This window comes from Labeo rohita, unplaced genomic scaffold (assembly GCF_022985175.1).
Source record: "Labeo rohita strain BAU-BD-2019 unplaced genomic scaffold, IGBB_LRoh.1.0 scaffold_1272, whole genome shotgun sequence".
In the NCBI taxonomy this organism is placed as follows: domain Eukaryota; kingdom Metazoa; phylum Chordata; class Actinopteri; order Cypriniformes; family Cyprinidae; genus Labeo; species Labeo rohita.
The window spans coordinates 7468-23120 of record NW_026127420.1 but is presented as its reverse complement, the minus strand read 5'-3'; the positions used below and the strand labels follow the sequence as shown (position 1 = coordinate 23120).

The window sequence follows — 15653 nt, the reverse complement described above, 5'->3', positions numbered from 1 at the left end:
ACATCGTCCTGAGATTTCCCATCCGTGATCAGAATCACAATCTTAGGAACATCAGACCTGGATCCAGATTCAGCTTTGAAACTGTTCTCAAGAATATACATCAGAGCAAGACCTGGAAAAACACACACACAGATACGAGCAGATTCACTACAGCGACAATGAAGTCATTCAAATCCAAGCTTTGTGTGAGTGTGTGTGTGTGTGTGTGTGTGTGTGCACCTGGTATTCATCACGTTATGGGACCAAATGTCCCCACAAGGATAGTAATACCAGTAAATGTTGACCTTGTGAGGTCCCCATGAGGAAACAGGCTTATAAATCATGCAGAATGAGTTTTTTTGAGAAAGTAAAAGAAAAATACGGTTTGTACAGTATAAAAACAATTACACCTATGGAATGAACCCATAAAACATGTAAACACAACATTTGTGTGTGTGTGTGTGTGTGTGTGTGTGTGTGTACTTGTTTTTGCTACATTGTGGGGACCAAATGTCCCCACAAGGATAGTAAAACCTGAAATTTTTGACATTGTGGGGACCGGCCTGCGGTCCCCACAATGTTAAAAAATGATTAAAAATAGTAAATGATGTTTATCTGAAAGTGTAACGATGCAAACATGTTTTCTGTGAGGGCTAGGTTTAGGGTTAGGGTTGGGTTAGGGGATAGACAATATCGTTTGGTCAGTATAAAATCTATAGAAGTCTATGGAAAGTCCCCACAATTCACAAAAACAAACATGAACACAACACACACACACACACACACACACACACACACACACACACACACACACACACATATACATAAAGTGAATCTAAAGGGAGTCTAATACTAAATACAGCACAAGCACAGTAAAAGTACGGTGGGCGAGAGAGCTCAATGCGCTGCAACTTAAGAAAACACATGCAAACAGGAAAAACTACAACAAATTAAGAAAACATCTTCATCAGTTTGACAACAAAGGCGCTGCAAATTCTCACAACACAACCAAACACAGAAACGTGCTGCAAAATGCACAGATCACAACAGAAATGTTTCAGGGGGACCTCAAAAAGTGACTGCTGGGACCTGATTATTATTAATTATTATATATATATATATATATATATATATTTATATTCAGTTTCATCATGGATCAAAAAACAAGGCAACATTGCACATTTCAAATGGCAAATTCAACTGCAAAAAAATAAATAAATCAATAACAGCAGAAAGAGAAAACACAAAATGAACACAAACATACCAAAAGAAAAAAAAAAAAAGGAAATTCCACGGCAGTTACATAAATTTGAAAAGCTTTAAAATTTGTTTTGTTTTTGAGATCTCATATTAGAGAGGGTTTCAAGGTCAGTTTTGAGATCAGTGTTACCCCATACCCCAAGCCCCATATCCTATCGTTATTAGCAAAACAAATAAGAAAGAAATTTCAGAAAGTAAAAATCAGCAAACACTGTAGAACCAAATTAATAAGAAACAAATGTTCAAAACTTCGAAAACCACCAGAGATAAACGGCAAAAGTCCCTGGTGAAAAAAACAGCATATGCTGGTAGGTAGGTTTTGATGCTGGTTTAAGCTGGTCCTTTGCTGGTTCATGCTGGTCCTTGACCAGCAACATGACCAGCAAAAACTACCAACTACCCGCAAAACTACTAGCAAAAAGACCAGCATATGCTGTTTTTTTCACCAGGGTCAACAGGCTTTTCAAAATAAAAACACTGCCAAATTTCCACCATCGTCTTGTCTGTATCGCCTGACCTCAGTCTTCTTGTCGGTCAGCTCATCACTCTGCTGGCTGATAAATAAAATCTGTTCTGTCCTCCAAATGAACTAAAGTATAATTTATTTCTATAAAAAAACGGTGGTGTCGGTGTCGCAGTGAGCAAGTGACGTAACCGGTGGCTCGTCTGCCAGTGGGTGCGCTGCGAGGATTTGCAGCGCCTGTGTTGTCAAACTGATGAAGATGTTTTCTTAATTTGTAGTCATTTTTTTCTGTTTGCATGTGTTTTTTTTTAAGTTGCAGTGTGTTGAGCTCTCTCACCCACCGTACAAAAGTGCGTAAAGTTAGTAAAATAGTGCAGGTGTATCAATGCGTGTTTGGTTTGATCCAACCGTGAAGGACCCAACAAAACTTTCCAGAAAGTTCCTCACAGTTTGGAAGTTTACACGACCGAAACTCCACGATCCGTCCACCAGAATCACGATATCAGCTGGAGTTTCACATGTGAACACATCCTCTAAAGACAGACAGATTTTACTATTTGTCAGAAATGTTATTCTCATCTTGTTGTTTCTATGCAGCATTTTTTACTTGATATCCCAAAATGCAATGAAAACAGAAACCCTTGTTGATTACATGTGCATAAGTCTGTTTTGAAGATTCAGAAATACTGCAAGTAGTCAGATGTGATGAAATTAGTCTCAATATTACAAACAATTGCATGCACAGTTATCCATGAACTTTATAAATGTCACAAATATATCTTACTATCCACAGACAAATATCATTCAGCTCATGTCTGCAAAATTTAGATTTAAATGAATGAATGAATCACATTTGATCTTCACTATCAGCTGTACAGACTTTGACTGTGTTTAGTAAGTGATCAGAGCTGCAGACTGACATCTAGTGGAACAACAGCTGCTCTGTGTGTGGATCAGAGATATTAGTGTGTGTGTTGAGCGAGACTAAAATGAAAAAAAAAAAGTTTCAGTAAATGAATCAAACAGAACACATCAATGAATGCGTGTCATGAATACCTGTGCATGCATTTGATCATCTGAGCCTAATTTCATCATTAAGTTGGCTTGAAAAAGCCAACTTACTGACACACTATTTTCTTCTGATACTAAATCTGTCGACACTAACTCGTCCTAGAGCTTTAACTCTACAAACTCCAAACTCAGCCCAGATCTTCAGACTGATCTGAAGTTAGTTGCTATATCTTTTCTAACTGATCGGACTTACGATTTTCCTAAAAATGCTGATTAAATTTGGGAAAAATCCCACAGACTTACATTGACAGAATGTTCAAATGAGCCAGCACTTTTCAAATTCCAACTGTCAAAATCCCCAGAATCCTTTGAGACTCAGTCAAACTTCACTTCTATGTACTGTATTTATAATCCATTCAAACTCATTCAAACTCTATCTATGCCTAGCAACCAGAATCATGCTAGTAACTTGCTAATCATGCTAGTAACATACTAGTAACTTGCTGATCATGCTAGAAACATGCTAGCAACATGCTAGTAACTTGTTAATCATGCTAGTAACATGCTAACGACATGCTAATCATTCTACAATCATGCTAGCAACATGCTACTAACTTGCTAATCTTGTTAGAAACATGCTAGCAACTTGCTAATCATGCTAACAAAATGCAGGTAGCTTGCTACTTATGTTAGCACCATGCTAGTAAAATCCTAGTAACTTGTTAATCATGCTAACAACATGCTAGTAACTTGCTAGTCATGCTAGAAACATGCTACAAAAATGCTAGTAACTTGCTAATCATGCTAGTAACATGCTAGTAACTTGCTAATCATTCTAGAAACATGCTAGCAACTTGCTCATCATGCTAACAAAATGCATTAACATGCTAGTAACTTGTTAATCATGCTAACAACAGTAACATGCTACAAACATGCTAGTAACTTGTTAATCATGTAACTAGCAAAACATAGCTAGCAACTTGCCAATCATGCTAGTAACTTGCTAATCATGCTAACAAAATGCAGGTAGCTTGCTACTTATGTTAGTACCATGCTAGTAAAATGCTAGTAACTTGTTAATCATGTTAACAACATGCTAGTAACTTGTTAGTCATGCTACAAACATGCTACAAACATGCTAGCAACTTGCTAATCATGCTAGTAACATGCTAGTTACATACTAGTAACTTGCTAATCATGCTAACGACATGCTAATCATGCTACAATCATGTTAGCAACATGCTACTAACTTGCTAATCTTGCTAGAAACATGCTAGCAACTTGCTAATCATGCTAGTAACTTGCTAATCATGCTAACAACATGCTAGTAACTTGCTAATTATGTTAGCACCATGCTAGTAAAATGCTAGTAACTTGCTAATAATCCTATAAGCATGCTAACAACATGCTAGTACCTTGCTAATCATTATAACATCATTGCTAGTCACATGTTAATCATGTTAATAACATTCTAATAACATTCTGTCTATCTCTGACAGACTGTATTGCCTTCAAAACATTCAAACTTTAACCTTTTAAAACTACTTCAGAATTCAAACTATTTCAGACTGAAAACCATCAAACTTAAAACTTCTAAAACTTTTTAAAACTTTCTGTTCCAGCTTTCTCAAGCCAACTTAAAGTTTGTCTTGACAAACTTTTTTATCTAGTTTAAAACTATAATTTCCAGCCTATTTGAGCTCCTTGTTGTTCCATATATCAGACAGACAGTCGTACCTTGAGCATGTGTGATTAATACTGATGTGAGTATCAGGATCAGCAGCACTCGAACCCGCATCCTCTCAGCTGATCAACACACACACAAGGAATCACATTTATAATCTTCAGGTAGCTCACATACTTTTTATACAAAGCAACTTGTGGAACATCATTACAAAACAATTCAGTCAACACATGTTTATCTAAATGGGGAGCCTCCCTAGATATTTGTTTTTATATACTCTACAGCTAGTTCTAAACACTAACCTAACCATAACCAAAAACATTCTGTATTCTTCAAATGGTAAAGCCTATTTTACTTCACATTTATATGAGGACGACCCCAAAAGGAGGATTCATCAGATTTAACTCACACAACATGATTCATAATCATACACTTCAGTTCAAGCTCTGTCTTGTAGCAAATGAGACCAGTTAAATTATTTTAGAATGAACAAACACTCACCTGCTGTTAAAACGAACTATCAGATGAGATTAGATGAGATGAATGAATCCTGTGCAAATGGAGTCAATGCAGATTTTGAGAAGACAGGAACACAGATGAGATCCAGACCAGCTGACACATTAAAAAAAAATCCCCACCCTGTTGAACTTGTGGTGTTTCTAGTCAAAAATGTCCAGCCTACAAAAGCTGACTTGTAAATCTCTCATTATGCTGTATTATCACCAAACCTCAGATTCAATCTTTTTATCAGCTCATTTCTTTCAATCAGCGGAGGTTTTGTATTTCTTACATGAACTGACTGATTGTATGCCTCATTGATCTGAGCTCATGCACTTCAGTTTATGAGCCAAATTTATCCACAAATAATGCTTTTTCACTCAAAAACTGAGGTTTTAGCTCAGATCAATGATGTCTATGATCAATCAGTTCATGAAAAAAAAAAAAAAAAACGCAAAACCTGTGCTGATTGAAAGAAAACAAGCTGATAAAAAGATTGAATCCAAGATTCTGTGATAATATAGCACAACAAGAGATCTATAAGTTTATTATTTTCAGTTTATATTTTTAACACAGAGCAAAAGCTAAAGAAACAAATGAGTGAAAGCCGGCATTATATTGCTTTTTGTCATATTTCCTTATTTTTAACCCTTTAATATACAATAAAAAACAAAAACACAATCTGAACACAAGCCGTCCCTCCTGTGGCAGGAAATCAAGGCCAGCACAGGAAGTGAGGTCGTGTCCGAACCACCATCAAAACACTGACAAAGCTGCATTTTATGCCAGAATACTGCTCTACAAAACACTAACGCATACTACTACTACTTTATTACTATTACTACTGCTTTTACAAACTTCATTCAACAACACAGTACATCACGGCAACAGCGCCTGGAATCATGTGGAAAGAACTAATAACAACACATGTGAGTGCAATCTGGAAGTATGGAAATGACAAAGACATATGGGCATTTCACAGAATGCACTGAAGTAGATTTCCTTTATTGTCTCACTGATTTTCATTTGAAGTGCTTTTTTGGTCAACTTTGACAGAGAATATTCGAAATATATATCATATGCACATGTATTGATTTTTTTTTAAAAGTACAGTGCACATGCATTTTGCATTCTCTTTTGTCATATTTTTAGAAATGGCAACGCTGTGTTCTTCTAGTGCAGGACAATGAGCTCTTAGTTTGAACTTTATTGACTTTGTTGAGCCAAACTCACCTGGGATGAAAATGTCAAGTAACTAATCAATCTTAAGAAAACAAAATCATAGCAACAATGACTGACTGATGGAGAATGAACAACCACAAACATCTGAACAAGCTGAGGAAGTAAAACACACTGTTTTTTGTTTTCTTTTTTTAGTTTATAAGTCACAAAAGCTTCTATTCTCTAATGAATCATTTTCATAAACATAAAGACAAACCACACTTTTTTTTGTAGAAAACACCAGGGCTGCGTTCTCCGATAACGTTGTCTCTTAGCGCGCTACGAAGACTCAAAAGGTACACCTTAACTACAGGTATACATTTCCTACGTGTGTTCTCCGAACTATACCTTAGGATGTTGCTTAAGGTAAACCTTCTTAAGTTCGACCTTAGCAGGTGCTGTCCATGGTGGAGGTGCTGATTAGGTTGATATCGATGCCTCGATGATCGATTGTGCGCTCTTTCCTTCACAGCGGTATAGGTAAAGTATTGAGAAAACAATGTTTTTTATAAAGAAGCGTTTTAGAAATAGTACAAACTGCATTTATCGGGGCTCATAGAAATATGTACATGCAGAAATAAATATGAGTATGTGTTTATAATTTAGCAAGTGTGCAATCCCAAACCCTCACGGCCATAAATGTGTTAATGTTCTCCACAACGTATGCTGATTATCCACCAGCCGTATCACATTATTGGCGTAAATCGCTCATTTATGTAATTGGATGATTTCCTCAATCAAAGCGTAAACATGAGAGACATACCGACATTCACTATGTCGGGAAAAAAAGTCCGCAAAAAGAGATCGCCCAGCTTCACTGCTTCCGAAATGTCTATACTGCTGGATGAGGTGGAACACCACAAAGGTGTATTATTCGCTAGTTTCCGCACATGGGTCTCCAACAAAAAAAATAAATAAATAAATAAAACAAGAAATCTGGGAAAGCATAGCCATGAAATTGGCAGAGTCTGGTTCCTGCCCATCGAGACAGTGGGACGTGATCCGTAAAAAATTAATAAATTTTGCCAGCGCTGCCAAAGCGATACAGTTTGTGTAAACTCATCTTTCTTTATATAGACTCCTAAGCCTTTTCTGTCAAATGGTTCGCCAGCTGATGTGCCTTAGGATAGTAATTAAAAAAAGCTAACAACCATTAGTTTATGGAAACTTTATTAATGAAAACACTTCCATACACTGGGTGTAGGCTATAACAACTTAGGTATTTTATGTGTAAAATATTAAAGTAAAGTAAAAATGTAATTTTAATACTAAATCAGATTTTATATTAAATGTTCATATAAATTTTTCTATGTGTAATTAAACTGTGATGTAAAAAAGCTTTTTGCGTAGTGGTGGCCACTAGCGGTATGAACCGTCAGCAGCGATAAGGTATAGCTAAGAGCGCTCCAGACCAACCTTACGTATGACTTACAGAAGGTATACTTAACTAAGAAGGTTTCGGAAAACACCTATTAACGATAAGGTACTTCTTAAGGTACAACTTAAGAACGACGTAGCGTTAAGGTAGTTTAGGAGAACGCAGCCCAGAACTTTTGTCTGTATCTTTAAAAAAAAATTGATTTCAGGTTTGGATATTTTTTAATAAAATTGTGCAGATCAAGTTTTGGTCGTGGTATTTTGGTCTTAGTACTTTTAGTATCTTTCATTAAAAGATATCTATATCTTTGCTTATTATTATTATTATTATTATTATTATTATAAATGCAACGTTTAACAGAATATTCAGGCAAATGGTTTTAATATGAGCCCCTGAAACCCCAGTGTTCAAGATACACAATACTTGTTTTAATCCCATGCTTTTGATTATTATGATCATAATTTTCAGAAAAAAATAAAAGACAAAACATTTGGTCTAATAAACATATTAACATATTTTCACAAACATATTAAAAGTGAGAATAAAGATTCAAGAAATTGTCCGATTGACACTTTACTAATAATGTCCTTTAGAAAACTTTCTTAAACACTGTCTGATGACATAAAGGAATCTTTCATTCTGTCATGATTTGCATGTTTCGCTGAACTGATGAGTGTTAGTACAGATACCTGTGCACTGAACCAAGTCTCTGGACTGAATCGATGGCCATCAGCATCTCAGGCAGGCAGAACTGAGCCATGTCCTTCAGATACGATCACCAAACTTACTCTGTGTCATCAGCAGATCTCCAGAGACATAGTAATCCATGAGCAGATCCTGCAGACATCACTGATTCATGAACACTGAACAAAACACACCACAACTGATTCATTCTCAATCAATCAACTCAACACATTTCACCTGTTTGGATTCATCTATACTTTTTACATCGACTATCACCAGTGTTGGGGAAAGTTACTTTTAAGAGTAATGCATTACAATATTGAGTTACTCCCTAAAAAAGTAACTAATTACATTACTTAGTTACTTTTTATGGAAAGTAATGTGTTACTTTACTTTTGTGTTACTTTTTAAATCTGGGCAGGGCTTGTTTGTTTGTTTTTAATATAAAAAGGTCTATTTTTGGCAAATGTAAAAGCCCTTTTACACCAAAAGCCTCAGGCTTTGAGAAAAGTAAATTCACATCTGTACAGTAGAACACAGAAGAAAAAAATGGGAAAACAAATGCTAGATTATCTTGAGTAATTTTTGATTATTATTATGGTTGAATTGGATCATCAAAGGTCGGCAGCAAAGACATCGGTTAATATAATGGGATTAAATATGGGATTTTGTATTATTTAACATATTTAATTATTTTGGTTTGTGTCATATTCTGAGTTGAATTTACTGTTTTTATTGATTTTGAGGAATACTGAATCTGTTTTTTGTGAGTGAGATGAATTAATGTTGTTCACATTTATTCTAGAACTAACATCTTACTCCAGATTTCTCTCAACATGGAGAAAGCAAAGCTTTTAATCAATACAGGGGAGAAAATTAACTGGCGTTACTTATTTGAAAAAAGTAACTCAGATATTTTCTTGTCAGTTAAAAAGTAATGCAATACTTTACTAGTTACTTGGAAAAAGTAATAATATTATGTAACGCACATTACTTGTAATGCATTACCCCCAACACTGACTATCACTCTATATAGACTAATACAATAACATACAACAATAATGTCAATTATTCTGATAAATGTGAAATTGTGTTGAATGGTGTGAGATGACTCTGGATGTTTTCAACTGATTCCTATTGAACTGCAGCTCAAACTATTTCAAATCTAGTGAATTAAGCTACAAACTCCATCATAATGCACAATGTTTCCATCTAACATGTATTTTGAGCTGCAGCTCGTCATATTAATGGAGTGTTTACACTAGTTAACAGTAAACCGGTTACCTCACCTCAATATGGAGGAGATTTGTGTTGGATGTTTTCTTTGGAATGAAAATATTGATATTTCATCTGTAAACAGCATACTTTTTTTTCGTTTATTTCAGTTCATGTCATAAAACTAGGGAGCTAAGCCAGTAGTTGTACTGACAGTGTCGTGTAAACATGACCGAAGACGCGAAAAGTGGATGAACAGATGAACCGATTCAAATGAGTGAGTCATTTATGGAGAACAACAACTCGTAACTGCATTCAGCTCAAGCGATTCACTAACAAAACCAGTCTCTAAAGAGCCATTCATTTTTGAATTTTGACATCACTTGGGTGAAGGCTAGAAGAGACAGCTCTGGCTACTGGACATGCGCACATCAATCTGACATTATTTTTGTCACACTGTGGCAACTTAGATATTTGAGTTGAATCAACTTAAAATGTTAAGGCAGCTGGGTTACTTACCCATCTGTTAAGGTTAGCAAACACAAATATCTAAGTTACTTAGTACAACTTAACATTTCAAGTTGACTAAACTTATTTTAGTTGACTGAACTTAAAATTTTAAGGCAGCAGGGTAACAAATTATTTTAAGCTGACTCAACAAATTGTGTTTTTTATTTTTTACAGTGTAGGTGTAGATGTTAAAAAAACACACTGGTTTTAAAAAGCCTGTAGTTATGCATGAAACGCAGCTTTTCGAAAGTCTGAATCAGTAGAGTCGGATCGCATATCCTATCGTGAATCATTTGATTCAGATCGGGATTCGGAAATTCGGAGCGGTTCTCGAATCTTTTGATTTAGGTCGAAACTTCGAAAGGGTTCGTGGATTATTTAATTTAGATATAAATTTAGGAGTGGGTTCGGAAATCATTTGATCGGAACTTCGGACCGCTTATCGTGAATCTTTTTTATGATTTGTTTATTATTATTATTATTATTATTATTATTATTATTAAACAGTACAAAACCGTAAGGCAGTACAGATATACAAACAAAAGAAAGAAAGAAAGAAAGAAAGAAAGAAAGAAAGAATACACATATAAAAATGCATTGACAAAAAAGTAATATTTTTCGCCTTAATCTAGTTTTTATTGCTTTAGGATTATCAAAACTTTTAATAGTTTTCATGTAGTTTATGTTTCATATATGTGAAATTTAGCTAGCAGGAAGCAATAATTAATTCAGTTTTATTTTCCTATATTCTCTTTTGGGTAGTCACACAATCCAAAGAAAACATCCTTAAAACAGAAAGAAAAGTCACTTATAAAATGAGATCGGATGAACGAAGCTTTTCGAATCTCAGAACCATTTGAATCAGCTCGAAACGCCACACGCTGGCGACACCTGCTGGTCAAACTGTGTAATGCAATGAAAACTGAAGTCAAACATGTACAATGTCATCTTTTACAAACCAAAATTGCTTGCAACAAATCCTCAAACATCAATAAATACGAAATGCATGTATGTGTTATTTTATTAATTTGTAGGATGTTTTGCAATTTTTATGAAGAGCTTGGCTAAACAGGAGAATAAGTGCCAATTAAACATGAAATATTACACATTATAAGAAGAGCACTGAGTTATGATCTGAAGTCGTGTGGTGACATGAGAGACCAGACACACACAAACTCCTGGAATAAGCCTTTTAACTGGGAATTTGTTGCAGTTCAGGTAATTCATGTGATAACATGTTTAGCTGCAGACTGACATCTAGTGGAACAACAGCTGCTTTGTGTGGATCAGAGATATTAGTGTGTGTGTTGAGTGAGATAAATAGAGTGGAACAGAAGTCTCGGTTCAAATGAATCAATAAGGATGGACCCAGAGACATCAGTGAAAGCATGTGAGCCACTCAAAAAGAGCTTTTAATAAATCACACAAGTATGCATGGATCTAACAACGCTGAGATCACTGGTTCGATTTCTAGGGAATGCATGAAAATGTCTACCTTGAATGCAATGCAAGTCGCTTTGGATAAAAACGCATCAGTGTCAATGTAAAATGTGACACTCACCTGCTGTTACAACACAGACATGAAGGGTCAAATCAGCTGAGGTTAATGAATCTAGTGTTTAGAGCACAAACACTGACTGATTCAGTGAGAGTCATTAATGCAGTCAGACTAGAAACAAATCATGTCTGTAAATAATGAATTCACTTAAATCAATCTCTTTGAGCAGTGATGACTCTTTCCTCAGATACAGTCACCGATATACACACTTCTCTGAACTCTAACTTGTGTTCTCAGGAACTATCTTTACTGTCTTTTCACAATTTAGCTGTTAATGGTCTCTACATTCAGTTAAGTGAGTTAAAGTGAACTCTGTTTTCTGTTAGAGATTCACTCTCCTACAGCCAAGAACAGAAAGCAGGAGACAAAGTGAAAGCAAATCGATTTATTGAATAGATACAGTTGTGTGTCTGTTGACATTGAGCAGGTGTTTTAACAGGCGTTAAACTGGAGAATCTCCATTCTGACAGTGTCTTGAGTCTGTAGATGCAAACATCTCATCTCTCAGGTGGATTTATGGAGATGATCACAGAGAAATACTCACAAATGCAAAACAATGAGACACTACAGAGCCTTTACACAACACAACATTACACAGTGAAAGCCCCAACCCAAAGCAGAACAACTATTTGTATAGTAATAAATCACATGCACTGTAATTATTCTAAATTTATTCTTATCAGATTGAAATGTTTTGTGACGGCCTTTATATCCTGAACAGCAAAATGAACAGCAAATGTATTAATGCATTCACTGAGCCTCTCATATATAAACTCTTCATGTCTGTCATTAATCAGATCACACCATTTAGAATGAAAAAGTGAACATATTATTTCACTTATTTCTTCACTAACATTCAGTTGTTTCAGCTGTATCTTTATTTTTTCAGCCTGTTCTTTTCCAAAGTTCTCAAACTCATCTAATGTCATTTCGTCACTAGGAAATTCAATTTTAACTTGATGTAGAGAAGAGATGAACTTCCAACTTTTTTCATCTGTTATTTTCTTAATTTCTGTTGTGATATACTTTTTGATCATTGAACTGTTTTTTATTTGTAATTTCTCATCTTGATCTTCTTTTGAATATTTGAATTTTGATCTACGCTGTTGTTTGTTAATCATTTCTTTTAACTGTAATAGTGGGTTTTTAATTAAAGGATCTTGTTCACGGCTCAATTTCCTTAGTTCGTTTACTAAATTCCCCGATAAACCATAAATGTCCTGGAAAAAAACGTAAACCTTTATTTTATGATGATAAAACATTTTTTCAGAGAATCGAGCTAGCTGGATCATACAGGGATCATGATCTTTTCTGCCTAAACAGGGACTGTATTTTGTAAATATATAAATAGCCTTTATCGTGTGCTCTTTGCCTTTAATTGTTTCTTCTATGTGACCAATGCATTGATCTTCGCTGTGGATTATATCAGGAAGCTTCGTGTTGGAAACATTTTCTGGCTTAAAGGGTCCAATTAATACAGGCGGTCCTGTTTCACATTCAGTCACTGCAAATCCAGACTGGCTGCGAATTAATTGATTTTTATCCAATTCAAAATATTTTATAAACTCTGAAATTTTAGAAGATATATTCTGATTTTTAGAAAAAGAGGAATATTGAGGAAAGAAATAATAATAAAAATAATAAGAAAAAAATCGTTCAATTATAATTTTAACACTTGTTTCCCTCTCACTCAAATCAATAATCTTGATGTTGTCATTTTCATCTCTGCTGATCCACGGCCGCGGCCTCGGCTCCAACAACCTGACAAAACATTACGAGTGAAACCAAATGTATAAATACACCAGTGATTGTAGATGAGATCATTCACTTAACACAGATAATAAGAGTACAGAGCCCATGGGATTTAACATCTAATACTTTCAGGTTAAGCTCTTCTTTTGCTGATCATGTTCTTTCTTCCTTTAAACTTTGTGTTCTGATCGTCAGGCTGAACAGATTGTGTAATTGCTCATGTAACTATACTATATATTTCTCTATCAGTGGTTTACCTTCACCACCCACATTTATTTTACTCTAATACACCATCAACTGATAACTTCAGCCGAATTCGGAATAGCACATTACCTTTACCACTTGTAAAACAGTGAAGACTATGGCTGTTTTCTTGTCACACTTGAATTATGGTAAAACTTCTACCAAACTACAGCTCAATAGAGTTGAGTTTTGAAGTAGTTCCAAATAAAAAAAGTGCAACAAAGTATGTTAAAAAAAGTCACGGAACATCCTTAAAAGCATTAAAGCAGTGAAGGTGGACAGAATCTACTTGTATTTGTGCCATATTACCTTTTCAATCGAAGTAGCAATTTTTTAATCTATAACAGAAAAGAGAAACTGTTAGCATGATTTTTATATTAAAGGAGAAGTCCACTTCCAGAACAAAAACTTACAGATAATTTACTCTCCCCTTGTCATTAAAGATGTTCATGTCTTTCTTTCTCGATAAGAAATGATGTTTCTTGAGGAAAACATTCTAGAATTTTTCTCCATATAGTGGACTTCAGTGGTGCTCCCAAGTTTGAACTTCCAAAATGTAGTTTAAATGCAGCTTCAAAAGGCTCTAAACGATCCCAGCCGAGGAAGAAGGGTCTTGTCTAGCAAAACAATCTGTCATCTTTTAAACAAATTGACAATATGTTTATTTTTTAACCTCAAATGCTCATCTTGTCTCGTCTCTGTGATGCGCATGCGTAGTCTCTGTAATCCGGGTCGATACAGTTAGGGTATCTTGAGAAACTCACATCTCGTTCTCTTCTTCAACGTCAAACATCGCTGTTTTACCTTTTTTTTGTTAAGGGTGTTTGATCTTCTTTGCATGTTCACTTTGAAGTTGGGGAAGAAAATGAGATAGGAGTTTTTCCACATCCCCTAACTGTGTTGACCTTATTAAAAAAAAAATGAGTTTGTGCAGACTTAGACAAGACAAGCATTTGAGGTTAAAAAGTATTTTTTTTTCAAGGCGCATTTAAACTGCATTTTGGAAGTTCAAATTCAGGGCACCATTGAAGTCCACTATACGGAGAAAAATTTAGGAATGTTTTCCTCAAGAAATGTAATTTCTTATCGAATGAAGACAGAAAGACATGAACATCTTGGATTACAAGGGGGTGAGTACATTATCTGTACATTTTAGTTCTGAAAGTGAACTTCTCCTTCAAACCTCAAACAAGCATCAGTCATTATTATGAATCTTAAAATGTAAAAGTAATAGTAATACTAATACAATCCTAAATTCATACAAACTCACCATGATTTTTCCCCCAGAAGTACCTGGGACAGGAGGACCCAAGATACCCTGGAAGACACGTCCAGTTAGATGGAGGTGTTCTGTATGTCGGCCTACAGTACAGTCGCTCTCAGCCAACGGACCCGTACAGTCTGTCAGATTTACCTTGTTAGTCCTCCTGTCCCAGCACTTGATGTTGTATTTTTGGACCTTTTCTTCCCTAAAGAAGTTGGTCTGGTGTATCATGGAAAGGTAAAGGTGGCAAAGCTGCTAAATGACTGCTCATTTATAGTCTGATTTGGCCCATCCCTTTAAGGTGTGGCATTTCAGTTTAGTGAATGAATACAGAAAATAAATGATATCACAAGCCTTATCAGCACAATAGTATGTGCTCTATTCAAAGTCCAGCACTTTACTGTTTCTCCAAAAGGCCACAGATATACTGAGTGTTTCTGTTTCCTATAAAGTGAAACTAAGGCCTCGTTTACACTGCAGGTCTTGATGCCTAATTCCGATTTGTTGCCTATATCCGATTTTTTGGACCGTCTGTTTACACGGTCTTTTTAATTCTGACCCATATCCGATTTGTGTGTTTACACTTGCTATAATTTCGCACATGCTCAAAGGGGGTTTTTGCATGACACCGTAGTCAAGATGGACGAACGCGAAATTTGTTTTATGATAGCTTTGCAATGTATGCGAAGTTCGCCGAACAACATCACGATTTTGAGGCGAAGGAGGAGGAAAAGGGCCATCATTGCAGCCGGCACTGCCCTACACTTTCCTTCTCCATGTTTCGTGTGTTTCTTGAATGTTACGCTTCCACACGTACTTCCCACGTACTTTTCACGTACGCTTCACGTACGCAGTTTAATGACGTGCAGAACGCAATGCCTCAGAAAATCTGATCTGCCTGTTTACACAACAGTCGCATTGGCCAATATCTGA

General features: G+C 35.6%; 1 protein-coding gene and 1 long non-coding RNA gene across 2 annotated transcripts; both read right to left on the bottom strand.

Moving 5' to 3' along the window:
• LOC127157947 (uncharacterized) lies at window positions 1–4998 on the bottom strand. Its single transcript, XR_007826033.1, has 3 exons — window positions 4899–4998; window positions 4451–4519; window positions 1–112 (listed from the first exon to the last, which is right to left on the bottom strand). It is a non-coding gene; the product is annotated as an uncharacterized LOC127157947 (long non-coding RNA).
• A 6845-nt stretch (window positions 4999–11843) lies between these two features.
• On the bottom strand, window positions 11844–14975 carry LOC127157946 (uncharacterized). The gene is made up of 3 exons (XM_051101124.1): window positions 14727–14975; window positions 13766–13794; window positions 11844–13222 (listed from the first exon to the last, which is right to left on the bottom strand). The coding sequence occupies exons 1-3, from the start codon at window positions 14949–14951 to the stop codon at window positions 12121–12123; spliced, it is 1356 nt and encodes a 451-aa protein (XP_050957081.1). The 5' UTR covers window positions 14952–14975; the 3' UTR covers window positions 11844–12120.
• Window positions 14976–15653: the final 678 nt, after the last annotated feature.